The 27,935-nt window shown below is 63.0% G+C and overlaps 3 protein-coding genes across 3 annotated transcripts; 1 reads left to right on the top strand and 2 right to left on the bottom strand.

Moving 5' to 3' along the window:
* Window position 1: 1 nt before the first annotated feature.
* On the bottom strand, window positions 2–1,573 carry MICPUN_52583 (predicted protein; the record flags this gene model as incomplete). The annotated part of the gene is made up of 1 exon (XM_002509188.1): window positions 2–1,573. One exon carries the CDS (start codon window positions 1,571–1,573, stop codon window positions 35–37), a length of 1,539 nt encoding a protein of 512 aa, XP_002509234.1. The 3' UTR covers window positions 2–34.
* Window positions 1,574–1,756: 183 nt separating this feature from the next.
* On the bottom strand, window positions 1,757–8,011 carry MICPUN_98172 (predicted protein; the record flags this gene model as incomplete). The annotated part of the gene is made up of 2 exons (XM_002509189.1): window positions 1,757–7,076; window positions 7,113–8,011. The coding sequence occupies 2 exons, from the start codon at window positions 8,009–8,011 to the stop codon at window positions 1,757–1,759; spliced, it is 6,219 nt and encodes a 2,072-aa protein (XP_002509235.1).
* A 1,114-nt stretch (window positions 8,012–9,125) lies between these two features.
* On the top strand, window positions 9,126–27,636 carry MICPUN_63191 (predicted protein; the record flags this gene model as incomplete). The annotated part of the gene is made up of 2 exons (XM_002508948.1): window positions 9,126–9,285; window positions 9,576–27,636. Coding segments are annotated over 2 exons (18,221 nt in total), but the record flags the coding sequence as incomplete, so codon positions are not given.
* Window positions 27,637–27,935: the final 299 nt, after the last annotated feature.

The following is a 27,935-nucleotide window of genomic DNA, read 5'->3' on the forward strand; positions in this document are numbered from 1 at the left end:
TCACTTGAGACTATTGTTGCTATTATACCGGTGATCACCAAACGTCATCCTCTGACTCGTCCTCGTCAACTACAGCGGCGTCCTCATAGTCGATCTCTCCGCCAGCCTCAAAGCCGTCATCCATGTCGTCGCCACCCCAGTCATCCTCGGGCGGCCTCGGCTCGGATGAAGGTGTGAATGGAACAGGCGTCGCGTCCTCTAGGACGAGCGAGTCTTCGAGCTTGGCCGATGCGGCGGGAGTGACCGCCCCTTGAGACTCTGGAGAAGACTCAGGAAGCTCCTCAGGTTCAAAGTCATCGTCTTCCTCAACCACGTATTGTTCAGTCTCACCGATCATCTCCTCAAGCATGGTCGCCTCGGGTGTTTCGGGTTTGGTTTCATCCGTCTCAAACACGTCATGTTCGTACTCATCCCGTCCCGGAGTGCTAGCTTCATCGTCTCTCCAGACCCGTTCAACCTCCTCATCGTCTGGTGCCTCGGGCGGCACAAGGGGTTGAGCAGCCTGAGGAGGCTCTTCTTCATCGTCTCTCCAAACCAGGTCAGCCTCGTCGTCATCTTCAAGCTGTGAAACCGACGGCGCAGCGGGTTCGATTTCCTGCACGTGCCCTCTTGGCGCGGCCAAAGTCTCCTCTTCATCGTCTTTCCAGACGAAGTCCTCCTCGTCATCCACCTTTTCTGGAGGAGCAGAAACCTGCACGGGACTCGGTTGTCGCTCCTCCTGCTGCCTCTGCTGGTACAAGGATACCGGTTTTTCCTGTTCCGCGGGCACGCTCTTCCCGGCTGGTCGACGCACCGGCGCAAGAAACGAACCCAACGCCGGTCCGTTGGATATGCCTCCAAGAGGTTTCAACGGCGCCAGTCCTGGCCGGCCTCTGCCCGACCCAGCAAGGAGCGGCCTGTGTCCGCCGAGGACGGGCGCTGATGAAAGAGCCGGAGCCATCAACTGGCCAGAGTTCTCGTCATCGCTGAGATCATCGAGCTTCCCGAAAACTTTCTTTCTCACCCCACTGCTCATGCCGACCGTCGATGTGCGCTGCGCTGCCCTTCTCCGCAGCAACTCCTCCCTCGTCCCTTCCTCGCTGGGATCCAAATCTTCGTCCGAGTCGAGGTCTGTGAGTCGGCTCTTGTCCTTCTTCCGCCTCTTCAACTTTTCCACCTCAGCTGCAATCGCTTCAGCGTCAGGGTCCACCGTCGGAGCCGACGCCGTCTGGCCACCCTTCTTCGGCTTGGCCCTGGCCAGCTCAGCCTCGAGGTCATCTTGCACCTCGTCCACTTCCGGTGCCGAGTTGCTCGGCTGTTCAGCCAAACGCGCGGGAACGCGCTTCTTGAGCACCTTGGACGGTCCCGACGGCCTAGCGGGTGAGTCGTCGTCCTCCTCGATGAATGTTCTTGCCTTGGGAACCGGTTTAGGACCGTCGGAGGTGAACACAGTGGGCGGCTTGCGTGGGGATTTCGCCCCGGTCAAACCTCGCCCGCCGTCCCCCGAGAGACTCCCGTGATCCTCCTCTGGGGCCTGGTCATCCTTGGGTAGCTTGTCCACCTTGTCATCCGACTTGGAGAACAAGCATCCCATCGCTTTGGGGGACCAGGCTGGCCCGGGTTGGTCCCTCCGCGCCACCGGGTATGATGAGATTCAGATTTGATCGTTGTTTTTCTTGTCCTTGGCCTTTTTTTTTTCCACAAGGAGGACAAGCAGCGAGGAGCGTCATGAGTTTCCTATAAAAACCTATCTTTGAACAGTGTTATGCGTTAAGCCTTACTCGTCCATGGCGTCCTCTTCAGACCCAGACTCAGAGCCAGACTGTGCCTCCTGCACATTCAGAGTGAACTCGTATTCTTGGTCGCAACCCAGGTACGAGTCGCACATGAAGAAAAGCGTGTAGTCGACGTTCCCGGGTTCTGAAGGCGCCTGGAACTCGAGTTTCACCTTCTGCTTACGCCCGAGGTTGACGCGTTTGATGGCCGACAACGTCCCTTTCTTGGCGTCGCCAACCACAAGCCACCAACTCTCGGAGTCCTTCTTCTTGGGGTACCGCGGTGCCACAACAGCGCCAAGCTCGCCGTCGTCGTCCATCTCGCGCTCCAGCGACACGACCATCTCCACGCTGTCCCCCGCCTCCACCTCATCCGCGTTGACCACCTCATAGTTCACCTCGATGTTTGGGTAGCGATTGCACGCCTCCGCAACTTCACCCATCTGCGCGTCCGTCATCTGCAGGAGCTCCGCGCGCTTGTCGTCGTCCTCAATGTCGACCAAATCGTAGACGCTCTCAATGCCAGCCTCGGCGCAGCGAGCGGCGCAATCCTTGTCCACGTGTGGCAGCTGAAGCAGCGGACTGTCTTTGTCCCACATTCCTTGAACCAGCATCTGGCTGAGCTCCATCGCCGCGAGCGCGGGGGCGAGCCAGCCAGATGAGGAGATGACATCGACGATCGCCTGCAGCAACCTCGCCGCCTCAGGGAGGATAGCCTTCAGGTCATTGGTCAGGTCGCCATTGAGCTTCATGCGGCCAAAATGGGCCTGCATGAGCGCCGCGACCTTGACATGTGGGTCGGTCGTGCGCCTATTATCCAGCGTCACGGCGGAGTGGTTCAGCACGTGACGGAGAATGTTCGACTCACCGGGGCGCACAGCAAACTTTTCAAACTCAGTCGCACCAGCCACGATCTCGAGTAAGCCCTTGAGCTTGGTCTTCGCCGTGAGAGAAGCGGCGAAGAGCTCGATCGTGGTGTAAGAGATGTAATAGTACGACCCGATCATACCCAAGTTAAGAGGCGCCACGTCCATGTCGTCTTCGATGCTGATGCACTTGCTCGCCTCAAGGTCGCCGAGGGTTGACTCCACCAGCTCCGAGAGCGCGTCAGAGAGGTGCCTGTGAGTCACCCCAGTGAGGTTGTAGTAGTTCGGGTTCTGGCTCAGTCGACGGTAATAGAACGACCAGGTCAGATAGTCGACCGCGTCCTGCTTCGTCTCGATGGTTCGCGTCACGATCTCTGCCGCCATGTGATCGTGAAGGAAGTGATCGAGGTGGGACTCAACAGGGAAGGGTTCGTACAGGAATTTCTTGTAGTACTCCTTCCTGGGCGCATGGCACAGCAAGACGCACACACTGTGGTCGTCGTGCAATGGCCTCGCCGCGCGACCCATCATCGCGAGGAGATCAGTGACGGGGTAGTCGGCAGACGCGGCGCCGCCGGCGTCGTAGTACTGTGTGCCCATGATCACCGACAGCTTGCACGAAGCGGTGAGACCCCACGCAAGTGGTGCAGTGACCACTAGCACAGTCGCTGCGCCAGATGAAAACACCCGCTCCACCAGCTCGCGCTCATCGGAGTCCATAGACTCGTGGAGAAGCGCGACACCGAAACCCAGTGCATGTCGCACGGCGGAATCCGAGATCTTGCCGATGTGAGGCGCGAGGTCCTCGGGATCACACGCGAGGAACTTTTGGGGCTTCCCATCCGCGGCAGCAAATGTGAGCAGGTCGAGTGAAGCCAGCTTTGCGTGCTTGCGCGTGGGCACAAACACGATGGAGGGTTCGCCGCCCGGCGCGTGCTGACAGATGGCGCTGTACACGGGTCTGGCCATCGCCTGCATGCGTGCTTCAAAGTTCACAATGTCGATGCCGGTTACGCGGATATCGAGGGGCACCGGCCTGACACCCGGGGCAAAGTTGAAGAGGCCGTGCGACGACGCGCCAATCCACTCGCCCAGGTCCCTCGCATTCGCGAGCGAAGTGCAAAGACCGACGATACGAATCGGTTTTTCGAGTTGGGAGCTGATGTACCTCATGCGGCTCGTGACCACTTCCATGGTTGGTCCCACGGCGCCACCGATCAAATGGAGTTCATCCGCAATGAAGAGCGAGACGTTCTGCACGTTTTTCCTCTGCTTCCACCTGCGGCTGATCACATCCCACTGTTGCGGCGTGGCGATGACCACTTGGCCCTTCTCGAGCAGCTTCAGATCCGTCGCGGTCTCGCCAGTTAGGGATACCACGCGCAATCCGAGTTTGTCGCCGAGCCTCGCGCTCCAGTCCTGCACACGCTCGCGCGCCAACTCAGGCGTTGGGGCCATGTATACGCATCGCACGACGTCGGCTTCGTTCTTGTTGAGCTTGTTTAGCATGCGCAGGATGGCAAACTCGGCGCAGACCGTCTTGCCACTGCCTGTGGGTGCACCGATCAACGCGTTATCGTCGGTGTTGTACAAGCACTGGAACACCTGGGTCTGCACCGGGTTGAAGTGCTTGATCCGCGGCGCGTAGAGAACGTCGAACCCATCTTGTTTCAATGCCGACGCCGGCAGGGGCTGCAGGTCGAGCAGCTCCGTGGGCGGTGGGTGCTTGTCAGGCAGCAGCAGGTGCTTGAAGCTGACCGGGATGATCGTCTCCGAACCAAGCCAACTGTCGGACACCACACGCACAAAGTACTGGGGCGGCAAGGGGTCGAGCAGGGTGATGGTGAATGAAACCGCGTGGTCCTCCTCGGCGTTCACCTGCTTGAGCAGGAAGAACTCGTGGTGCAGGATCATCTCGCCGTCGTTGTCCTCGACGATGATCCAGAAGCCCTGTACGTACCCGTGCACCTTCTCGTCCCACTGAAAGTCCGGGGTCAGGGTTAGGTCCACCTTCAGCACCGATCGGGTGATGGGCTGGACATGCGCGCTGAGCTCGAGGCGAGGGAATTGGTGTACAAACTTGTGAATCGCCTTGCCCATCTTGGGGAAGCGGATCAGCTCGCCAATCTCCTGCGATGAGAGGTCGTAGTATCGCTCCCATGCCAGATCCTTGCGCTCAACCTTAATGAGGATGTCGTGAGGAATCCCCTTGAACTGGCGCAGCGGCGTCTGGCTGCCCCACGTCCGCCTCGCTGCCATCTTGCACAGTGCCAGAGCCTTATCCGCAAGCTGCGCCCAGCCGCGCTTGAGAACAATCTCAAAGATACATCGCAGGATGCGCCCTGCCGACTGAGTGACGTACACCATGTCAGCCATAAGCGCGAAACCTTCGAGTTTCATGCCACTAATGTAAGCCTGCAGCAGGATATTGATCTTTGCTGTCGGCTCTTCGATGGATTCCTTCACCGGAATGGGGACGCGCTCGGCAAGTTTAGCGAGTTCCAGTTTCTCTTCCTCCCTCACAGAGACGTATTTAAACTCCTCAGCGAGGGCAAACAGGCGGCACAGTTCGATGTCTCCCATCGTGGGCTTGAGGTGCTCGTTGAACGCTTTCACGGTCCCGTGGCTGATGTAGTAATGGCTTGCGATGCGGCCCAGGTCGGTGGCCTGCAGGTGACCGCTGCGCCTGTCGTATCGGCACAGGCCCGCCTTGTCAAGTTGCGTCGCAGCGGTGTGGATGAGGTCTGCGCGGCGCATCTCCAGCGTAGGATCATCCTCCAGCGCATCGATGCCAACTCCGTACAAATTGGGGTTCCTCAGCATCCGGACGTAAAGGTAGGTATAACCGAGCCAGTTCACCGCGTCCCTCGAGTCCTGCACCGTACCGAGGACCACCTCCGCATTGAGCGCATCCGCGAGGTTGTTCACAAACTGTGACTCAATCGGAAGCTGCTGGTTGAGCAGGGACAGGTAGTACTGCAGCTCGCTGTGCTGGGTGATGATGATACCCTCGCCGAAAGTATCGAACTGGGGACGACCGGCGCGACCCATCATCTGCATCACGTCCTGGAAGCTCAGCTCGTCCCATCCGCCCTTCTCCGGGTTGTACATCTGCGTCCCCTTGATTATCACGGTGTGCGCCGGGAGGTTCACACCCCACGCTAGCGTCGCGGTGCTCACCAGCACCTGCACGTGACCGTCCGCGAACAGCTCCTCGACCAATGTGCGGTCAGCGCGGGTCATGCCGGCGTGGTGAATGGCAAAGCCGTAGGGGAGTAGGTCGCGAAGGTCCGCGGAGCGGCATTGCTCCGCCTCGGTGATAAGAATCTCGCGGCTTGCGCTGTCCTCCTTCAAAAACCTGGCGAGCTGATCGGTCTCCAGCGCGGTGTCGCGCATCGCCTTGGCGGTCTTTGCCGTCTCCTTACGGCTGTGCACGAAGATAATCGTCTGCGACTTGCCCGCGTTCTCGAGAACTTTCTCGTAGCAGATCTCGTTCATCACCTGGAACCTCTGCAGGGGCTTCTTCACGGTAACGCCGATGAACTGCTGCTGCAAGGGGCACGGGCGGAAGCTGTTGTCAAACACGAACAGGCCCTTGGAAGGGTTGATACGGAGGAACGCGGCGACGTCCTCGAAGTTCGGCAGCGTCGCCGACAGTCCGACCAGGCGGACCATCTCCTGCGTCGTCTCCACCTGGCGAACTGTGCGCGCCACGATGGACTCCAGCACAGGACCGCGGCTGTCGTGGAGGAGGTGAATCTCGTCGATGATGAGCAGACGAACCAGCTGCGTGTACGTCCTGTCACCGGATTTGCGGGTGATAATATCCCATTTCTCTGGGGTGGTGACGATTACTTGCGTGTCGTCAATCTGGGATCGGCTCAGGGATACATCGCCGGTGAGCTCCCTGACGTTGATCCCATATGGCTTGAGGCGGTTTCCAAGGTTACCCACCATCTCTGCCACGAGCGCCTTCATGGGGGCCACGTAGACAATCTTGAACGCGGACGTGTCGATAGTTCCGTCTGGCTTGCGGTGCAGGCCGATCTCGTGGAGGATGGTCAGCATCGCCACGTTAGTCTTGCCCGCACCCGTGGGGGCGCACAGGAGCATGTTCTCCGGCGACAGCATTGCCGTGTTGTACACCTGGCTCTGCACCCTGTTCAGGGACTTCATTCCAGCAAACGCAGGCTGCGCCCACTTGGGAAGCTCTTCGATGGTGCGGAGGACCTCGCCGTCCGCGAAAGCCTTGGGCTTTAGCGCGGGGATGTGAACCTCTTCGTAGCCCTTCTTGGCGCTGCGGTAGGATCCCGGGGGCAGCTCGCACCGCTTGTTAGACATGAAGTGGGATCCCGCGGCAAATGCCAGGGCATCCAGCTCGAGCAGCTTGCGCCCAGCGGCCACGGCTCCTACGCCAGTGTCGGCCACGTCGGCCGCCACCTCGCCGCGCAGACGCCTAGCCTCCTCGCGAATCTTAGCCTCCATCGCGGACTGCCTCGCCTTTGCCGACGCGCGCTCGCCCGTCTGTCGCATCAGGTCCAGCACCGCCGCCGCCTCGGGCCTGGCGCTCATCTGTTCCATGATGTGCGCCTTCTCGTCGTCGTCCTGCGCGCGCGCCAGTCGGGTGCACCATACCACACGCGCGCGGGACTTGAGAAGCTTCTTGATGAGGTCGAACTTGTCGTAGTCGAGGAGGAGCACGAGCCGGTTCTCGCACGCGCGCTCGTCATCCGTCTCGCATCCCAACGCGGCGAGCACCTCCTCCGCCATCTTGGACGACTCGGCCGCGTCCGAGTCGGTGTACCCGAAAGCCGCGGCCACCTGCCGCTGGAGCCAGTAGGCGTCGATGTCCGAGGGTTTCACGATGTCCTCGTCGTACTCCTCGCCGTCGTCGCCGCCGACGTCCATACCCTGCACGCCGCGGCCAAACTCAGCCTCCTCCCCGGCGCCCTCGTCATCCTCCTCCACGTCGCTCGCCTCCAGGACCTCGTCCAGCTCGTTGTCCTCATCGTTGTCCTCCTCCTCCTCCTCGAACTCGACGGCCACGCCGATGTCGTCATCGAGCGTATCGCCGGGGACAACGTCGCCCTCGCCGGGGCCGCCGCCCGGGTTGAAATCGGTGATGAGCTTACCGACGGCGACAAACTGAGCAAACTTCTCGCTGCTCGTCGCACCCATCAGGGCCTCGACGTCCTTCTTCCTCTCCGGGTCTGTCTTGTGGTCGTCCTTCAGTACCTCGAGGACCTCATCGGCGGCGCCCCTGAGCACGTCCTGCGGCTGGTCTCCAAACTGGCCCTGGATCATTCCCAGGAGTGCCTCGTACGCAGCCCTGGTCTCCCTCGTCTTCGGGCGGTAGGACCCGTCGGCGTCAGCAGTGAGCACGCTGGACATGGCCTGGGCCCTGCCCTTCTTGCGTCGAGCGTTCAGGGCGTCCAGATCGTCCTGGTCCATCCCGCCCTTACGCCTCTCTCGCGCGCGCTTCTTGCGATCCTCGAGCTCGGCGGGCTTGTCGCGGTGCACTCGGTCGCCGAACTGGCCGGGCTTGATGCGACCCCAGAGCGTCTCGGGCTCGCCGGTGGGCTCGCCGGTCACGCGGTCCTTGTTATCGGTCGTGAGCACGAGGCTCGCGTTCTGCGCGGGGTCGGAAACAAAGACGGGCGGTCAGCGAACGCGAGCGGATGGAGGGGCGGGAGGAGATTGGATTACGGCGGCGGGGTTGCCCGGTGCGCAAACTCACCGCTCGGTACTCGTACTGCCTGTAACGCGCGTGGGCCTCGGCGCCACCGCCCGTAGCGTCTTTGCGCCCTTCATCTTCGCCGCGGCCGCCACCTGCGATGTCGTGGTGAGTGAGAAACGGGATGGTCAGCTCCGAGGCGGGACGGGGGTCGAGACGCGGCGGGGCGGGCGGGGGTTGAGGTTCTAGGCATTTTGGCCCTACCGGTGGGCATTTTTCCGCGGGTCCGCGCTCAAGATCCCGAGCCCGATCTACCGTCGACCGATTCGAGCTCTCGTGAACGTATCGCGTTACCCTCGCAGTCGAACCGTGAACTCTTGCGCCCTCGTCGGTGAGACCGATCACGCGCGGACCGGATGTGGACAGCGCTCCAGCTGTCGCACTGTTGTCGCCAATCCGAAGAAGGCGAGAGGGACAAAATTTCTTGGGATGCCTGGCGACTAGTTAGCGTTAATCGATGTTGATTACCCATAGGTCTCAAGTATGAAGGTCGTATGACTTTCCTTCCACAATATATTGAACGAAGCTCGATGTTATTTTCCCGCCCAGTTCCATTCCGATCGACTTTCGGACCCTCCCCGTCGGCGCTGCGCGCAATGCGATCGGCGCAAGGAGGCGATTGCTAATTGTTTAACCTCGAACATACCGTACTCGAAGACGGTAATCGATAAGAGACGAGAACTGGCCTCTCGGTGCAGACTGAAGAGGCCCCGGGACAGGAGCACATCGGACCCGGCTGGACCCTGCTGCTGCTCGGCGCCGACTGCAGAAATGATTGCCGGCCCCGGGGAGGATCGGCCGGGCTCTCCCAAGGGTGTCCGACGCCAGGTCAAGGCGTTGAGGTACACTCGATACGCTGCGAGTAGATTCGCGTCGTCATGGAGGACTGTGATAATCCTGATCATGGCGCTCATCGGGACCGCACGAGCAGGTACGCTCCTTGCCAGTCGAACCCGTTGTTGCCTTATTTTCGCGGGCGGGCGTCGACTTTCCGGCGGGCGACGACGGGCTTTCACGAGCGGCGCGGCGGAGTTAGCAACGCGATCGAATTTTCCGGCGCTTCGTCGGGCTCAACGCAATCACTGCGTCAAAACCGCTGGTCCCTTGAACCCATCGGTGGGACCGAAGCGCGTCATCGCGGCCGCGCGCGCCGCAACCGATATTCCTAACAACACGCTTTTCCCACGTTTTGCCCTCACCCTACTTCCCTCTCAAACGCAGGCACGCTGCTGGAGAAGCTCGTGTCCCGATCTGGCATGGTCGGTTTAGGCAACTATAAGTACTATAAGTTGCATCTGCGCTGCACGGAGGCGGCGCAGGCGGTGACGTTCAGGCTCCATGCACTGGACGGCAACCCTGATCTGTACATCTCGAAGACTTTGAGGAACCCGACCAGAAGTCATGGGTATCACTCGTGGAAGTCCGAGGAGACGGGGCTCAAGGAGGACGTCATCGTGATCGAACGTCCTGAGGCTGGAACGTACTACATCGCGGTTTACGGCGCGGCCACCGCGACATTCAAGGTGACCGCGTTCACCAAGATGTGGACCGGCAAGCATCCGTGCACAGGGTTCAGGATAGAGGACAACGATACAGAGGAGGAGAACACCGACGGATCCTTCCTGCTGGAGAACAAGATGACGGTCACGGGAGGGGTGAACTTTGAGTCCAATATGAACGTATTGCAGGATGTCACGCTGGGCGACAGCCAGACGGACACAATATCGATCAAGGGTCAGGTTCAGCTCGGCACCGCGAGTCCCGGCGAGTACATCATCCACAAGGCAGATACCGTAAACGTCACAGGTGGGACGCTCGTGTTGAGAGGAGCCAACACCATGGGCGCAAATGCCGGTAATGTCACGCTCATGGCTGGTCTCGGCACGCAGGGGCGAGGAGGAAGCATGAACCTCTTTGCCGGTGCCGCAAACTATGCCGACGCCGGGGACCTGACCATCGGGACTGGCCGCGCGCTGGAGGGCCGCGCAGGTAATCTGACCATCTTCGTGAGCCGTGGCGACGTGGGCGTGGGCGGAAACGTGACCGTGAAAGCGGGTTTAACCTCCGATGAGGATATGCCCGGAGGAAGCGTCAACATCGCCGCAGGCATTGGTGCAAACAGCACTGGCGGAAGGGGTGGTGTGATTAAGATTGACGGCGGATTGGCCCAAGGGAACAAAAGTTGCGACTTAACAGACTACGTTTGCTCCGGAATCGCAGTCAACGTGGCGGTATACGAGGCCGTCCTCCACGGCTGCACGAGTGACTTTTCTACGATGACGAGTGTCGAAAATGTCACCTACCTGTGCGGCACCATGCAAGTCAGCTCTGAGCAATATTTTGCAGTTCTCGGCGGGTGCACCCAGAAATGCTTGGGTGGCGCTGTCGAGGTGAGCGGCGGTCTGTCGTCGGGCGGCGTGGGCGGCGCGGTGGTCGTGACGGGCGGTGCGACGAGCAGCACCGACCCGTACGCTCGCGGCGGTAACGTGGAGGTCCGTGGTGGCACAGCTGCACTTGGCAGCGGTGGCGCAGTTTTGTTGTCAAGCGGCCGCAGCGCGCAGCGCTCAAGTGGTGAGGTGCTGGTGCGTACGGAGACGAGCGGCAACGACGGCGTGAGCGGCGAGATCAGCGTCGAGACCGGTGCGTCCGCGGTCGGAGACAGCGGCGGGATCACGCTGGCCACGGGGTCGGCGATGACCGGCGCTGGCGGGGACGTGAACCTGCTGGTGGGATCTGGCGACACCGAGAACGGCGGAGCTGTGGTGATAAAAGCTGGCGAGAGCCACGCCGACTCGAAGAAGGGCGGCGGTGTGTTCATCACATCTGGCGCCGGCACGAGCGCCCAGGAAGGCTCTGGCGGCGAGCTCGTCATGATGGCGGGCAACGCTGAGGGCAGCTTGGCTGGCGACGGAGGCCGAGTTGAAATCAGAGGTGGCAAGGCCGTTGGTGGCAGGGGTGGCGACGTGGCGGTGTCTGGTGGCAACAGCTACTCGGGCGACGGCGGCGCGCTGATCCTGCAGGGCGGCTCGTCCGAAACCGGCACCGGCGGCGACGTGATCCTCGACGCGGGCGAGAGCGGCACCCACGAGGAGTCCAAGGAGGGCATGATTCGCATTGCTCCCACAAGTGCATCCTACGTCAGGATTGGCCGCAGCGGATCCAAGACTGTGCGCACAGATGTTTTTGGTGATCTGACTGTGCACGGCAGCTTCGTGTCGACAAACAGCATGGTGTTCCAGGACACGTACGCAGAGCGCGTGCACGTGAGCCAAGAGCAGGACCTGGTCATCCAGGAAGAGACGCGTGTGCCAAAGATCACGGGTCTGGACTCCGAAGATGTGTCTGCTACCCCCACGAGCACGCTGACTCTTGACGCGGGCCAGGGCGGCAGTGACCAGTGGATTGAGATCGGTCCTTGGGAGGCTGAGTACATCACCATCGGTGGCAAGAACAACAATGCCTCCCACGGTGCCCGCGACCAGTCTGCGCTGCTCCTGAGACAGGGCTACGACGAGGCTGACAAGCGCCTGCAGATGAACCGCACAGGAGCAATCCTGATGCAGGCTGCGGCGTCCATGCCAATTCTGATCCACACCAACCCGACGCGCGGTACCAATAACACCGGCGGCGACATCAACATGCTGGTCGGGTCCGGCGACACCGGGCACGGCGGCAACATGACGCTGACGTCCGGCGACACCGTGGACGCTCGCCACAGAGGAGGCTTCCTGACACTCACGGCTGGTGGAAACAACAACACCGTGGGTGGCCGGGGCGGAGTGGTGAAGGTGACCGGTGGTTTTGCTGGTGGCACGACCGACTGCGATCTGGACTACTACGAGTGCGGCGGCCTGAACATCACTGCGGCGATGCACGAGGCTGTGCTGCACAGCTGCTCGACTATCAATGCTACGCATTTCCTGTGCAACTCGACTTTTGTTTCTTCTGACCAGCGCACTGCTGTGCTTGGAGGGTGCACCCAGAAATGCTTGGGTGGCGCTGTCGAGGTGAGCGGCGGTCTGTCGTCGGGCGGCGTGGGCGGCGCGGTGGTCGTGACGGGCGGTGCGACGAGCAGCACCGACTCGCAAGGCCGCGGCGGTAATGTGGAAATCCGCGGCGGATCGTCAAGCGCTGGGGAGGGTGGCTCTCTGCTGTTGACCGGCGGATTTTCGGATCTCAGTACTGGCGGTGATGTGATTGTTGATGCGGGTTTCAGTGGCACGTCGAATACTACGAAGGAAGGTCTAATTCGCGTCGCACCGACCAGGGCGACGATTGTTACCGTTGGCAGCTTTGAGAACATCGTCCCTACGGAGTTCTATGGCGACGTCACGGTATACGGCAGACTTGCTTCAACCCCACCAGGTGGAGGAGACCTTACGTTGACAGCCGGTAACAACGATGATACCGTCAATGGTAAGGGAGGATCCGCTAAGATAGCTGGCGGTTATAGCATGGCAACTCTTGACTGTGACCTGACGATCTACGACTGTGACGGCCTGAACATCACTGTGGCGATGTATGAGGCTGTGCTGCACGGCTGCACGGCCGACGCTGGCACCGCGGCTTCTTCGGCATTCCTTTGCGGCACCATGGAGGTGACCGCAGCTCAGCGCACTGCTGTGCTTGGAGGGTGCACTCAGAAATGCTTGGGTGGCGCTGTCGAGTTGAGCGGCGGTGCGGCACAGGGCGGCGTGGGCGGCGCGGTGGTCGTGACGGGCGGTGCGACGAACAGCACTAACCCGTACGCTCGCGGCGGTCATGTTGAGGTCCGTGGTGGCACAGCTGCACTTGGCAGCGGTGGCGCAGTTTTGTTGTCGAGCGGCCGCAGCGCGCAGCGCTCAAGTGGTGAGGTGCTGGTGCGTACGGAGACGAGCGGCAACGACGGCGTGAGCGGCGAGATCAGCGTCGAGACCGGTGCGTCCGCGGTCGGAGACAGCGGCGGGATCACGCTGGCCACGGGGTCGGCGATGACCGGCGCTGGCGGGGACGTGAACCTGCTGGTGGGATCTGGCGACACCGAGAACGGCGGAGCTGTGGTGATAAAAGCTGGCGAGAGCCACGCCGACTCGAAGAAGGGCGGCGGTGTGTTCATCACATCTGGCGCCGGCACGAGCGCCCAGGAAGGCTCTGGCGGCGAGCTCGTCATGATGGCGGGCAACGCTGAGGGCAGCTTGGCTGGCGACGGAGGCCGAGTTGAAATCAGAGGTGGCAAGGCCGTTGGTGGCAGGGGTGGCGACGTGGCGGTGTCTGGTGGCAACAGCTACTCGGGCGACGGCGGCGCGCTGATCCTGCAGGGCGGCTCGTCCGAAACCGGCACCGGCGGCGACGTGATCCTCGACGCGGGCGAGAGCGGCACCCACGAGGAGTCCAAGGAGGGCATGATTCGCATTGCTCCCACAAGTGCATCCTACGTCAGGATTGGCCGCAGCGGATCCAAGACTGTGCGCACAGATGTTTTTGGTGATCTGACTGTGCACGGCAGCTTCGTGTCGACAAACAGCATGGTGTTCCAGGACACGTACGCAGAGCGCGTGCACGTGAGCCAAGAGCAGGACCTGGTCATCCAGGAAGAGACGCGTGTGCCAAAGATCACGGGTCTGGACTCCGAAGATGTGTCTGCTACCCCCACGAGCACGCTGACTCTTGACGCGGGCCAGGGCGGCAGTGACCAGTGGATTGAGATCGGTCCTTGGGAGGCTGAGTACATCACCATCGGTGGCAAGAACAACAATGCCTCCCACGGTGCCCGCGACCAGTCTGCGCTGCTCCTGAGACAGGGCTACGACGAGGCTGACAAGCGCCTGCAGATGAACCGCACAGGAGCAATCCTGATGCAGGCTGCGGCGTCCATGCCAATTCTGATCCACACCAACCCGACGCGCGGTACCAATAACACCGGCGGCGACATCAACATGCTGGTCGGGTCCGGCGACACCGGGCACGGCGGCAACATGACGCTGACGTCCGGCGACACCGTGGACGCTCGCCACAGAGGAGGCTTCCTGACACTCACGGCTGGTGGAAACAACAACACCGTGGGTGGCCGGGGCGGAGTGGTGAAGGTGACCGGCGGTTTTGCTGGTGGCACGACCGACTGCGATCTGGACTACTACGAGTGCGGCGGCCTGAACATCACTGTGGCGATGTACGAGGCTGTGCTGCACGGCTGCACGGCCGACGCTGGCACCGCGGCTTCTTCGGCATTCCTTTGCGGCACCATGGAGGTGACCGCAGCTCAGCGCACTGCTGTGCTTGGAGGGTGCACCCAGAAATGCTTGGGTGGCGCTGTCGAGGTGAGCGGCGGTCTGTCGTCGGGCGGCGTTGGCGGCGCGGTGGTCGTGACGGGCGGTGCGACGAGCAGCACCGACCCGTACGCTCGCGGCGGTAACGTGGAGGTCCGTGGTGGCACAGCTGCACTTGGCAGCGGTGGCGCAGTTTTGTTGTCGAGCGGCCGCAGCGCGCAGCGCTCAAGTGGTGAGGTGCTGGTGCGTACGGAGACGAGCGGCAACGACGGCGTGAGCGGCGAGATCAGCGTCGAGACCGGTGCATCCGCGGTCGGAGACAGCGGCGGGATCACGCTGGCCACGGGGTCGGCGATGACCGGCGCTGGCGGGGACGTGAACCTGCTGGTGGGATGTGGCGACACCGAGAACGGCGGAGCTGTGGTGATAAAAGCTGGCGAGAGCCACGCCGACTCGAAGAAGGGCGGCGGTGTGTTCATCACATCTGGCGCCGGCACGAGCGCCCAGGAAGGCTCTGGCGGCGAGCTCGTCATGATGGCGGGCAACGCTGAGGGCAGCTCGGCTGGCGACGGAGGCCGAGTTGAAATCAGAGGTGGCAAGGCCGTTGGTGGCAGGGGTGGCGACGTGGCGGTGTCTGGTGGCAACAGCTACTCGGGCGACGGCGGCGCGCTGATCCTGCAGGGCGGCTCGTCCGAAACCGGCACCGGCGGCGACGTGATCCTCGACGCGGGCGAGAGCGGCACCCACGAGGAGTCCAAGGAGGGCATGATTCGCATTGCTCCCACAAGTGCATCCTACGTCAGGATTGGCCGCAGCGGATCCAAGACTGTGCGCACAGATGTTTTTGGTGATCTGACTGTGCACGGCAGCTTCGTGTCGACAAACAGCATGGTGTTCCAGGACACGTACGCAGAGCGCGTGCACGTGAGCCAAGAGCAGGACCTGGTCATCCAGGAAGAGACGCGTGTGCCAAAGATCACGGGTCTGGACTCCGAAGATGTGTCTGCTACCCCCACGAGCACGCTGACTCTTGACGCGGGCCAGGGCGGCAGTGACCAGTGGATTGAGATCGGTCCTTGGGAGGCTGAGTACATCACCATCGGTGGCAAGAACAACAATGCCTCCCACGGTGCCCGCGACCAGTCTGCGCTGCTCCTGAGACAGGGCTACGATGAGGCTGACAAGCGCCTGCAGATGAACCGCACAGGAGCAATCCTGATGCAGGCTGCGGCGTCCATGCCAATTCTGATCCACACCAACCCGACGCGCGGTACCAATAACACCGGCGGCGACATCAACATGCTGGTCGGGTCCGGCGACACCGGGCACGGCGGCAACATGACGCTGACGTCCGGCGACACCGTGGACGCTCGCCACAGAGGAGGCTTCCTGACACTCACGGCTGGTGGAAACAACAACACCGTGGGTGGCCGGGGCGGAGTGGTGAAGGTGACCGGCGGTTTTGCTGGTGGCACGACCGACTGCGATCTGGACTACTACGAGTGCGGCGGCCTGAACGTCACTGTGGCGATGTACGAGGCTGTGCTGCACGGCTGCACGACTAAGAACTCCACGCATTTCCTGTGCAGCTCGCTCGATGTATCTTCTGACCAGCGCACTGCTGTGCTTGGAGGTTGCACCCAGAAATGCTTGGGTGGCGCTGTCGAGGTGAGCGGCGGTCTGTCGTCGGGCGGCGTTGGCGGCGCGGTGGTCGTGACGGGCGGTGCGACGAGCAGCACTGACTCGCAAGGCCGCGGCGGTAATGTGGAGATCCGCGGCGGATCGTCAAGCGCTGGGGAGGGTGGCTCTCTGCTGTTGACCGGCGGATTTTCGGATCTCAGTACTGGCGGTGATGTGATTGTTGATGCGGGTTTCAGTGGCACGGCAAATACTTCAATGGAGGGTCTAATTCGCGTCGCACCGACGCGGGCTACGATCGTCACCATCGGCAGCACTGAGCACATCGTCCCTACAGAGTTCTTCGGCGACGTCACGGTATACGGCAGACTGACTTCAACCCCACCAGCTGGAGGCGATCTGACGTTGACAGCTGGTGACAACGATGACACCGTCAATGGTAAAGGAGGATCCGCTAAGATAGCTGGCGGTTATAGCATGGCCACTTCTGACTGTGACCTGACGATCTACGACTGCGGCGGCCTGAACATCACTGTGGCGATGTACGAGGCTGTGCTGCACGGCTGCACGGCCGACGCTGGCACCGCGGCTTCTTCGGCATTCCTTTGCGGCACCATGGAGGTGACCGCAGCTCAGCGCACTGCTGTGCTTGGAGGGTGCACTCAGAAATGCTTGGGTGGCGCTGTCGAGTTGAGCGGCGGTGCGGCACAGGGCGGCGTTGGCGGCGCGGTGGTCGTGACGGGCGGTGCGACGAACAGCACTAACCCGTACGCTCGCGGCGGTCATGTTGAGGTCCGTGGTGGCACAGCTGCACTTGGCAGCGGTGGCGCAGTTTTGTTGTCGAGCGGCCGCAGCGCGCAGCGCTCAAGTGGTGAGGTGCTGGTGCGTACGGAGACGAGCGGCAACGACGGCGTGAGCGGCGAGATCAGCGTCGAGACCGGTGCATCCGCGGTCGGAGACAGCGGCGGGATCACGCTGGCCACGGGGTCGGCGATGACCGGCGCTGGCGGGGACGTGAACCTGCTGGTGGGATCTGGCGACACCGAGAACGGCGGAGCTGTGGTGATAAAAGCTGGCGAGAGCCACGCCGACTCGAAGAAGGGCGGCGGTGTGTTCATCACATCTGGCGCCGGCACGAGCGCCCAGGAAGGCTCTGGCGGCGAGCTCGTCATGATGGCGGGCAACGCTGAGGGCAGCTTGGCTGGCGACGGAGGCCGAGTTGAAATCAGAGGTGGCAAGGCCGTTGGTGGCAGGGGTGGCGACGTGGCGGTGTCTGGTGGCAACAGCTACTCGGGCGACGGCGGCGCGCTGATCCTGCAGGGCGGCTCGTCCGAAACCGGCACCGGCGGCGACGTGATCCTCGACGCGGGCGAGAGCGGCACCCACGAGGAGTCCAAGGAGGGCATGATTCGCATTGCTCCCACAAGTGCATCCTACGTCAGGATTGGCCGCAGCGGATCCAAGACTGTGCGCACAGATGTTTTTGGTGATCTGACTGTGCACGGCAGCTTCGTGTCGACAAACAGCATGGTGTTCCAGGACACGTACGCAGAGCGCGTGCACGTGAGCCAAGAGCAGGACCTGGTCATCCAGGAAGAGACGCGTGTGCCAAAGATCACGGGTCTGGACTCCGAAGATGCGTCTGCTACCCCCACGAGCACGCTGACTCTTGACGCGGGCCAGGGCGGCAGTGACCAGTGGATTGAGATCGGTCCTTGGGAGGCTGAGTACATCACCATCGGTGGCAAGAACAACAATGCCTCCCACGGTGCCCGCGACCAGTCTGCGCTGCTCCTGAGACAGGGCTACGATGAGGCTGACAAGCGCCTGCAGATGAACCGCACAGGAGCAATCCTGATGCAGGCTGCGGCGTCCATGCCAATTCTGATCCACACCAACCCGACGCGCGGTACCAATAACACCGGCGGCGACATCAACATGCTGGTCGGGTCCGGCGACACCGGGCACGGCGGCAACATGACGCTGACGTCCGGCGACACCGTGGACGCTCGCCACAGAGGAGGCTTCCTGACACTCACGGCTGGTGGAAACAACAACACCGTGGGTGGCCAGGGCGGAGTGGTGAAGGTGACCGGCGGTTTTGCTGGTGGCACGACCGACTGCGATCTGGACTACTACGAGTGCGGCGGCCTGAACATCACCGTGGCGATGTACGAGGCTGTGCTGCACGGCTGCACGGCCGACGCTGGCACCGCGGCTTCTTCGGCATTCCTTTGCGGCACCATGGAGGTGACCGCAGCTCAGCGCACTGCTGTGCTTGGAGGGTGCACCCAGAAATGCTTGGGTGGCGCTGTCGAGGTGAGCGGCGGTCTGTCGTCGGGCGGCGTGGGCGGCGCGGTGGTCGTGACGGGCGGTGCGACGAGCAGCACCGACCCGTACGCTCGCGGCGGTAACGTGGAGGTCCGTGGTGGCACAGCTGCACTTGGCAGCGGTGGCGCAGTTTTGTTGTCGAGCGGCCGCAGCGCGCAGCGCTCAAGTGGTGAGGTGCTGGTGCGTACGGAGACGAGCGGCAACGACGGCGTGAGCGGCGAGATCAGCGTCGAGACCGGTGCATCCGCGGTCGGAGACAGCGGCGGGATCACGCTGGCCACGGGGTCGGCGATGACCGGCGCTGGCGGGGACGTGAACCTGCTGGTGGGATCTGGCGACACCGAGAACGGCGGAGCTGTGGTGATAAAAGCTGGCGAGAGCCACGCCGACTCGAAGAAGGGCGGCGGTGTGTTCATCACATCTGGCGCCGGCACGAGCGCCCAGGAAGGCTCTGGCGGCGAGCTCGTCATGATGGCGGGCAACGCTGAGGGCAGCTTGGCTGGCGACGGAGGCCGAGTTGAAATCAGAGGTGGCAAGGCCGTTGGTGGCAGGGGTGGCGACGTGGCGGTGTCTGGTGGCAACAGCTACTCGGGCGACGGCGGCGCGCTGATCCTGCAGGGCGGCTCGTCCGAAACCGGCACCGGCGGCGACGTGATCCTCGACGCGGGCGAGAGCGGCACCCACGAGGAGTCCAAGGAGGGCATGATTCGCATTGCTCCCACAAGTGCATCCTACGTCAGGATTGGCCGCAGCGGATCCAAGACTGTGCGCACAGATGTTTTTGGTGATCTGACTGTGCACGGCAGCTTCGTGTCGACAAACAGCATGGTGTTCCAGGACACGTACGCAGAGCGCGTGCACGTGAGCCAAGAGCAGGACCTGGTCATCCAGGAAGAGACGCGTGTGCCAAAGATCACGGGTCTGGACTCCGAAGATGTGTCTGCTACCCCCACGAGCACGCTGACTCTTGACGCGGGCCAGGGCGGCAGTGACCAGTGGATTGAGATCGGTCCTTGGGAGGCTGAGTACATCACCATCGGTGGCAAGAACAACAATGCCTCCCACGGTGCCCGCGACCAGTCTGCGCTGCTCCTGAGACAGGGCTACGACGAGGCTGACAAGCGCCTGCAGATGAACCGCACAGGAGCAATCCTGATGCAGGCTGCGGCGTCCATGCCAATTCTGATCCACACCAACCCGACGCGCGGTACCAATAACACCGGCGGCGACATCAACATGCTGGTCGGGTCCGGCGACACCGGGCACGGCGGCAACATGACGCTGACGTCCGGCGACACCGTGGACGCTCGCCACAGAGGAGGCTTCCTGACACTCACGGCTGGTGGAAACAACAACACCGTGGGTGGCCGGGGCGGAGTGGTGAAGGTGACCGGCGGTTTTGCTGGTGGCACGACCGACTGCGATCTGGACTACTACGAGTGCGGCGGCCTGAACATCACTGTGGCGATGTACGAGGCTGTGCTGCACGGCTGCACGGCCGACGCTGGCACCGCGGCTTCTTCGGCATTCCTTTGCGGCACCATGGAGGTGACCGCAGCTCAGCGCACTGCTGTGCTTGGAGGGTGCACCCAGAAATGCTTGGGTGGCGCTGTCGAGGTGAGCGGCGGTCTGTCGTCGGGCGGCGTTGGCGGCGCGGTGGTCGTGACGGGCGGTGCGACGAGCAGCACCGACCCGTACGCTCGCGGCGGTAACGTGGAGGTCCGTGGTGGCACAGCTGCACTTGGCAGCGGTGGCGCAGTTTTGTTGTCGAGCGGCCGCAGCGCGCAGCGCTCAAGTGGTGAGGTGCTGGTGCGTACGGAGACGAGCGGCAACGACGGCGTGAGCGGCGAGATCAGCGTCGAGACCGGTGCGTCCGCGGTCGGAGACAGCGGCGGGATCACGCTGGCCACGGGGTCGGCGATGACCGGCGCTGGCGGGGACGTGAACCTGCTGGTGGGATCTGGCGACACCGAGAACGGCGGAGCTGTGGTGATAAAAGCTGGCGAGAGCCACGCCGACTCGAAGAAGGGCGGCGGTGTGTTCATCACATCTGGCGCCGGCACGAGCGCCCAGGAAGGCTCTGGCGGCGAGCTCGTCATGATGGCGGGCAACGCTGAGGGCAGCTTGGCTGGCGACGGAGGCCGAGTTGAAATCAGAGGTGGCAAGGCCGTTGGTGGCAGGGGTGGCGACGTGGCGGTGTCTGGTGGCAACAGCTACTCGGGCGACGGCGGCGCGCTGATCCTGCAGGGCGGCTCGTCCGAAACCGGCACCGGCGGCGACGTGATCCTCGACGCGGGCGAGAGCGGCACCCACGAGGAGTCCAAGGAGGGCATGATTCGCATTGCTCCCACAAGTGCATCCTACGTCAGGATTGGCCGCAGCGGATCCAAGACTGTGCGCACAGATGTTTTTGGTGATCTGACTGTGCACGGCAGCTTCGTGTCGACAAACAGCATGGTGTTCCAGGACACGTACGCAGAGCGCGTGCACGTGAGCCAAGAGCAGGACCTGGTCATCCAGGAAGAGACGCGTGTGCCAAAGATCACGGGTCTGGACTCCGAAGATGTGTCTGCTACCCCCACGAGCACGCTGACTCTTGACGCGGGCCAGGGCGGCAGTGACCAGTGGATTGAGATCGGTCCTTGGGAGGCTGAGTACATCACCATCGGTGGCAAGAACAACAATGCCTCCCACGGTGCCCGCGACCAGTCTGCGCTGCTCCTGAGACAGGGCTACGATGAGGCTGACAAGCGCCTGCAGATGAACCGCACAGGAGCAATCCTGATGCAGGCTGCGGCGTCCATGCCAATTCTGATCCACACCAACCCGACGCGCGGTACCAATAACACCGGCGGCGACATCAACATGCTGGTCGGGTCCGGCGACACCGGGCACGGCGGCAACATGACGCTGACGTCCGGCGACACCGTGGACGCTCGCCACAGAGGAGGCTTCCTGACACTCACGGCTGGTGGAAACAACAACACCGTGGGTGGCCGGGGCGGAGTGGTGAAGGTGACCGGTGGTTTTGCTGGTGGCACGACCGACTGCGATCTGGACTACTACGAGTGCGGCGGCCTGAACATCACTGTGGCGATGTACGAGGCTGTGCTGCACGGCTGCACGGCCGACGCTGGCACCGCGGCTTCTTCGGCATTCCTTTGCGGCACCATGGAGGTGACCGCAGCTCAGCGCACTGCTGTGCTTGGAGGGTGCACCCAGAAATGCTTGGGTGGCGCTGTCGAGGTGAGCGGCGGTCTGTCGTCGGGCGGCGTGGGCGGCGCGGTGGTCGTGACGGGCGGTGCGACGAGCAGCACCGACCCGTACGCTCGCGGCGGTAACGTGGAGGTCCGTGGTGGCACAGCTGCACTTGGCAGCGGTGGCGCAGTTTTGTTGTCGAGCGGCCGCAGCGCGCAGCGCTCAAGTGGTGAGGTGCTGGTGCGTACGGAGACGAGCGGCAACGACGGCGTGAGCGGCGAGATCAGCGTCGAGACCGGTGCATCCGCGGTCGGAGACAGCGGCGGGATCACGCTGGCCACGGGGTCGGCGATGACCGGCGCTGGCGGGGACGTGAACCTGCTGGTGGGATCTGGCGACACCGAGAACGGCGGAGCTGTGGTGATAAAAGCTGGCGAGAGCCACGCCGACTCGAAGAAGGGCGGCGGTGTGTTCATCACATCTGGCGCCGGCACGAGCGCCCAGGAAGGCTCTGGCGGCGAGCTCGTCATGATGGCGGGCAACGCTGAGGGCAGCTTGGCTGGCGACGGAGGCCGAGTTGAAATCAGAGGTGGCAAGGCCGTTGGTGGCAGGGGTGGCGACGTGGCGGTGTCTGGTGGCAACAGCTACTCGGGCGACGGCGGCGCGCTGATCCTGCAGGGCGGCTCGTCCGAAACCGGCACCGGCGGCGACGTGATCCTCGACGCGGGCGAGAGCGGCACCCACGAGGAGTCCAAGGAGGGCATGATTCGCATTGCTCCCACAAGTGCATCCTACGTCAGGATTGGCCGCAGCGGATCCAAGACTGTGCGCACAGATGTTTTTGGTGATCTGACTGTGCACGGCAGCTTCGTGTCGACAAACAGCATGGTGTTCCAGGACACGTACGCAGAGCGCGTGCACGTGAGCCAAGAGCAGGACCTGGTCATCCAGGAAGAGACGCGTGTGCCAAAGATCACGGGTCTGGACTCCGAAGATGTGTCTGCTACCCCCACGAGCACGCTGACTCTTGACGCGGGCCAGGGCGGCAGTGACCAGTGGATTGAGATCGGTCCTTGGGAGGCTGAGTACATCACCATCGGTGGCAAGAACAACAATGCCTCCCACGGTGCCCGCGACCAGTCTGCGCTGCTCCTGAGACAGGGCTACGACGAGGCTGACAAGCGCCTGCAGATGAACCGCACAGGAGCAATCCTGATGCAGGCTGCGGCGTCCATGCCAATTCTGATCCACACCAACCCGACGCGCGGTACCAATAACACCGGCGGCGACATCAACATGCTGGTCGGGTCCGGCGACACCGGGCACGGCGGCAACATGACGCTGACGTCCGGCGACACCGTGGACGCTCGCCACAGAGGAGGCTTCCTGACACTCACGGCTGGTGGAAACAACAACACCGTGGGTGGCCGGGGCGGAGTGGTGAAGGTGACCGGCGGTTTTGCTGGTGGCACGACCGACTGCGATCTGGACTACTACGAGTGCGGTGGCCTGAACATCACTGTGGCGATGTACGAGGCTGTGCTGCACGGCTGCACGGCCGACGCTGGCACCGCGGCTTCTTCGGCATTCCTTTGCGGCACCATGGAGGTGACCGCAGCTCAGCGCACTGCTGTGCTTGGAGGGTGCACCCAGAAATGCTTGGGTGGCGCTGTCGAGGTGAGCGGCGGTGCGGCACAGGGCGGTGTGGGCGGCGCGGTGGTCGTGACGGGCGGTGCGACGAGCAGCACCGACCCGTACGCTCGCGGCGGTAACGTGGAGGTCCGTGGTGGCACAGCTGCACTTGGCAGCGGTGGCGCAGTTTTGTTGTCGAGCGGCCGCAGCGCGCAGCGCTCAAGTGGTGAGGTGCTGGTGCGTACGGAGACGAGCGGCAACGACGGCGTGAGCGGCGAGATCAGCGTCGAGACCGGTGCATCCGCGGTCGGAGACAGCGGCGGGATCACGCTGGCCACGGGGTCGGCGATGACCGGCGCTGGCGGGGACGTGAACCTGCTGGTGGGATCTGGCGACACCGAGAACGGCGGAGCTGTGGTGATAAAAGCTGGCGAGAGCCACGCCGACTCGAAGAAGGGCGGCGGTGTGTTCATCACATCTGGCGCCGGCACGAGCGCCCAGGAAGGCTCTGGCGGCGAGCTCGTCATGATGGCGGGCAACGCTGAGGGCAGCTCGGCTGGCGACGGAGGCCGAGTTGAAATCAGAGGTGGCAAGGCCGTTGGTGGCAGGGGTGGCGACGTGGCGGTGTCTGGTGGCAACAGCTACTCGGGCGACGGCGGCGCGCTGATCCTGCAGGGCGGCTCGTCCGAAACCGGCACCGGCGGCGACTTGATCCTCGACGCGGGCGAGAGCGGCACCCACGAGGAGTCCAAGGAGGGCATGATTCGCATTGCTCCCACAAGTGCATCCTACGTCAGGATTGGCCGCAGCGGATCCAAGACTGTGCGCACAGATGTTTTTGGTGATCTGACTGTGCACGGCAGCTTCGTGTCGACAAACAGCATGGTGTTCCAGGACACGTACGCAGAGCGCGTGCACGTGAGCCAAGAGCAGGACCTGGTCATCCAGGAAGAGACGCGTGTGCCAAAGATCACGGGTCTGGACTCCGAAGATGCGTCTGCTACCCCCACGAGCACGCTGACTCTTGACGCGGGCCAGGGCGGCAGTGACCAGTGGATTGAGATCGGTCCTTGGGAGGCTGAGTACATCACCATCGGTGGCAAGAACAACAATGCCTCCCACGGTGCCCGCGACCAGTCTGCGCTGCTCCTGAGACAGGGCTACGACGAGGCTGACAAGCGCCTGCAGATGAACCGCACAGGAGCAATCCTGATGCAGGCTGCGGCGTCCATGCCAATTCTGATCCACACCAACCCGACGCGCGGTACCAATAACACCGGCGGCGACATCAACATGCTGGTCGGGTCCGGCGACACCGGGCACGGCGGCAACATGACGCTGACGTCCGGCGACACCGTGGACGCTCGCCACAGAGGAGGCTTCCTGACACTCATGGCTGGTGGAAACAACAATACCGTGGGTGGCCGGGGCGGAGTGGTGAAGGTGACCGGCGGTTTTGCTGGTGGCACGACCGACTGCGATCTGGACTACTACGAGTGCGGCGGCCTGAACGTCACTGTGGCGATGTACGAGGCTGTGCTGCACGGCTGCACGGCCGACGCTGGCACCGCGGCTTCTTCGGCATTCCTTTGCGGCACCATGGAGGTGACCACAGCTCAGCGCACTGCTGTGCTTGGAGGTTGCACTCAGAAATGCTTGGGTGGCGCTGTCGAGGTGAGCGGCGGTGCGGCACAGGGCGGTGTGGGCGGCGCGGTGGTCGTGACGGGCGGTGCGACGAGCAGCACCGACCCGTACGCTCGCGGCGGTAACGTGGAGGTCCGTGGTGGCACAGCTGCACTTGGCAGCGGTGGCGCAGTTTTGTTGTCGAGCGGCCGCAGCGCGCAGCGCTCAAGTGGTGAGGTGCTGGTGCGTACGGAGACGAGCGGCAACGACGGCGTGAGCGGCGAGATCAGCGTCGAGACCGGTGCATCCGCGGTCGGAGACAGCGGCGGGATCACGCTGGCCACGGGGTCGGCGATGACCGGCGCTGGCGGGGACGTGAACCTGCTGGTGGGATCTGGCGACACCGAGAACGGCGGAGCTGTGGTGATAAAAGCTGGCGAGAGCCACGCCGACTCGAAGAAGGGCGGCGGTGTGTTCATCACATCTGGCGCCGGCACGAGCGCCCAGGAAGGCTCTGGCGGCGAGCTCGTCATGATGGCGGGCAACGCTGAGGGCAGCTCGGCTGGCGACGGAGGCCGAGTTGAAATCAGAGGTGGCAAGGCCGTTGGTGGCAGGGGTGGCGACGTGGCGGTGTCTGGTGGCAACAGCTACTCGGGCGACGGCGGCGCGCTGATCCTGCAGGGCGGCTCGTCCGAAACCGGCACCGGCGGCGACTTGATCCTCGACGCGGGCGAGAGCGGCACCCACGAGGAGTCCAAGGAGGGCATGATTCGCATTGCTCCCACAAGTGCATCCTACGTCAGGATTGGCCGCAGCGGATCCAAGACTGTGCGCACAGATGTTTTTGGTGATCTGACTGTGCACGGCAGCTTCGTGTCGACAAACAGCATGGTGTTCCAGGACACGTACGCAGAGCGCGTGCACGTGAGCCAAGAGCAGGACCTGGTCATCCAGGAAGAGACGCGTGTGCCAAAGATCACGGGTCTGGACTCCGAAGATGCGTCTGCTACCCCCACGAGCACGCTGACTCTTGACGCGGGCCAGGGCGGCAGTGACCAGTGGATTGAGATCGGTCCTTGGGAGGCTGAGTACATCACCATCGGTGGCAAGAACAACAATGCCTCCCACGGTGCCCGCGACCAGTCTGCGCTGCTCCTGAGACAGGGCTACGACGAGGCTGACAAGCGCCTGCAGATGAACCGCACAGGAGCAATCCTGATGCAGGCTGCGGCGTCCATGCCAATTCTGATCCACACCAACCCGACGCGCGGTACCAATAACACCGGCGGCGACATCAACATGCTGGTCGGGTCTGGCGACACCGGGCACGGCGGCAACATGACGCTGACGTCCGGCGACACCGTGGACGCTCGCCACAGAGGAGGCTTCCTGACACTCATGGCTGGTGGAAACAACAATACCGTGGGTGGCCGGGGCGGAGTGGTGAAGGTGACCGGCGGTTTTGCTGGTGGCACGACCGACTGCGATCTGGACTACTACGAGTGCGGCGGCCTGAACGTCACTGTGGCGATGTACGAGGCTGTGCTGCACGGCTGCACGACTAAGAACTCCACGCATTTCCTGTGCAGCTCGCTCGATGTATCTTCTGACCAGCGCACTGCTGTGCTTGGAGGTTGCACCCAGAAATGCTTGGGTGGCGCTGTCGAGGTGAGCGGCGGTCTGTCGTCGGGCGGCGTTGGCGGCGCGGTGGTCGTGACGGGCGGTGCGACGAGCAGCACTGACTCGCAAGGCCGCGGCGGTAATGTGGAGATCCGCGGCGGATCGTCAAGCGCTGGGGAGGGTGGTTCTGTGATCTTGCTCACCGGCAGAAGTGATGATGCAACGAGCGGTGCACTGGTCATGAGGACCGAAAACAGTGGCACTGCAGGGGCCAGTGGGACAGTCGACATTGAAACAGGCAAGGCAACTGGCGGCGCTGGGGGTGCAATCACTGTGACTGTCGGCGATGGCGACACGGGCACTGGTGGCGCCATGACGCTGACCGCTGGGAAGACCACTGCGGCATCGGCAGTTGGTGGTGCTATGTCACTGACTGCTGGCGAGGGCGCTGGCACCGGCGGCGCCGTGACCATCACGACAGGTGTCGGCACCGCAACCAACAGCGGCACGATGACGCTCGCCACTGCTGCTGCAGGCACCAATGGCAACAGTGGCGCCATGAGCATCAAGACCGGTGCTGGTGGTGGCACAACTGGGAACAGTGGCAGCATTGAGCTTGCCACTGGAGACTCGGCAACAGCTGGTGCGACTGGAGACGTGTCTATCACCACTGGCGCCGCCACGGGCGGCAACGGCGGCGATATCAGCCTGTTGGTGGGCGAGGGCGACACCGGCAACGGCGGCGCCATGACGCTGACGGCTGGTAAGGCTACCGCGGTCAACGCTTCTGGCGGCGCAGTGGCAATCACAGCTGGTGCAGCCAATAACACTGGTGGCGCCGGTGGTGCGATGTCACTGACTGCAGGCGCGGGCGCTAGCACTGGCGGCGAGGTGACCATCACGACAGGTGTTGGCACCGCAACCAACAGTGGCGCGATGACCCTCGCGACTGCTGCTGGAGGCGTATCTGGCAACAGCGGCAGCGTGAGCATGAAGTCTGGCGCGGGCCTGAGACAGGGCTACGACGAGGCTGACAAGCGCCTGCAGATGAACCGCACAGGAGCAATCCTGATGCAGGCTGCGGCGTCCATGCCAATTCTGATCCACACCAACCCGACGCGCGGTACCAATAACACCGGCGGCGACATCAACATGCTGGTCGGGTCCGGCGACAACGGGCACGGCGGCAACATGACGCTGACGTCCGGCGACACCGTGGACGCTCGCCACAGAGGAGGCTTCCTGACACTCATGGCTGGTGGAAACAACAATACCGTGGGTGGCCGGGGCGGAG

Source organism: Micromonas commoda, chromosome 12, assembly GCF_000090985.2.
Source record: "Micromonas commoda chromosome 12, complete sequence".
Classification (NCBI taxonomy): Eukaryota; Viridiplantae; Chlorophyta; class Mamiellophyceae; order Mamiellales; family Mamiellaceae; genus Micromonas; species Micromonas commoda.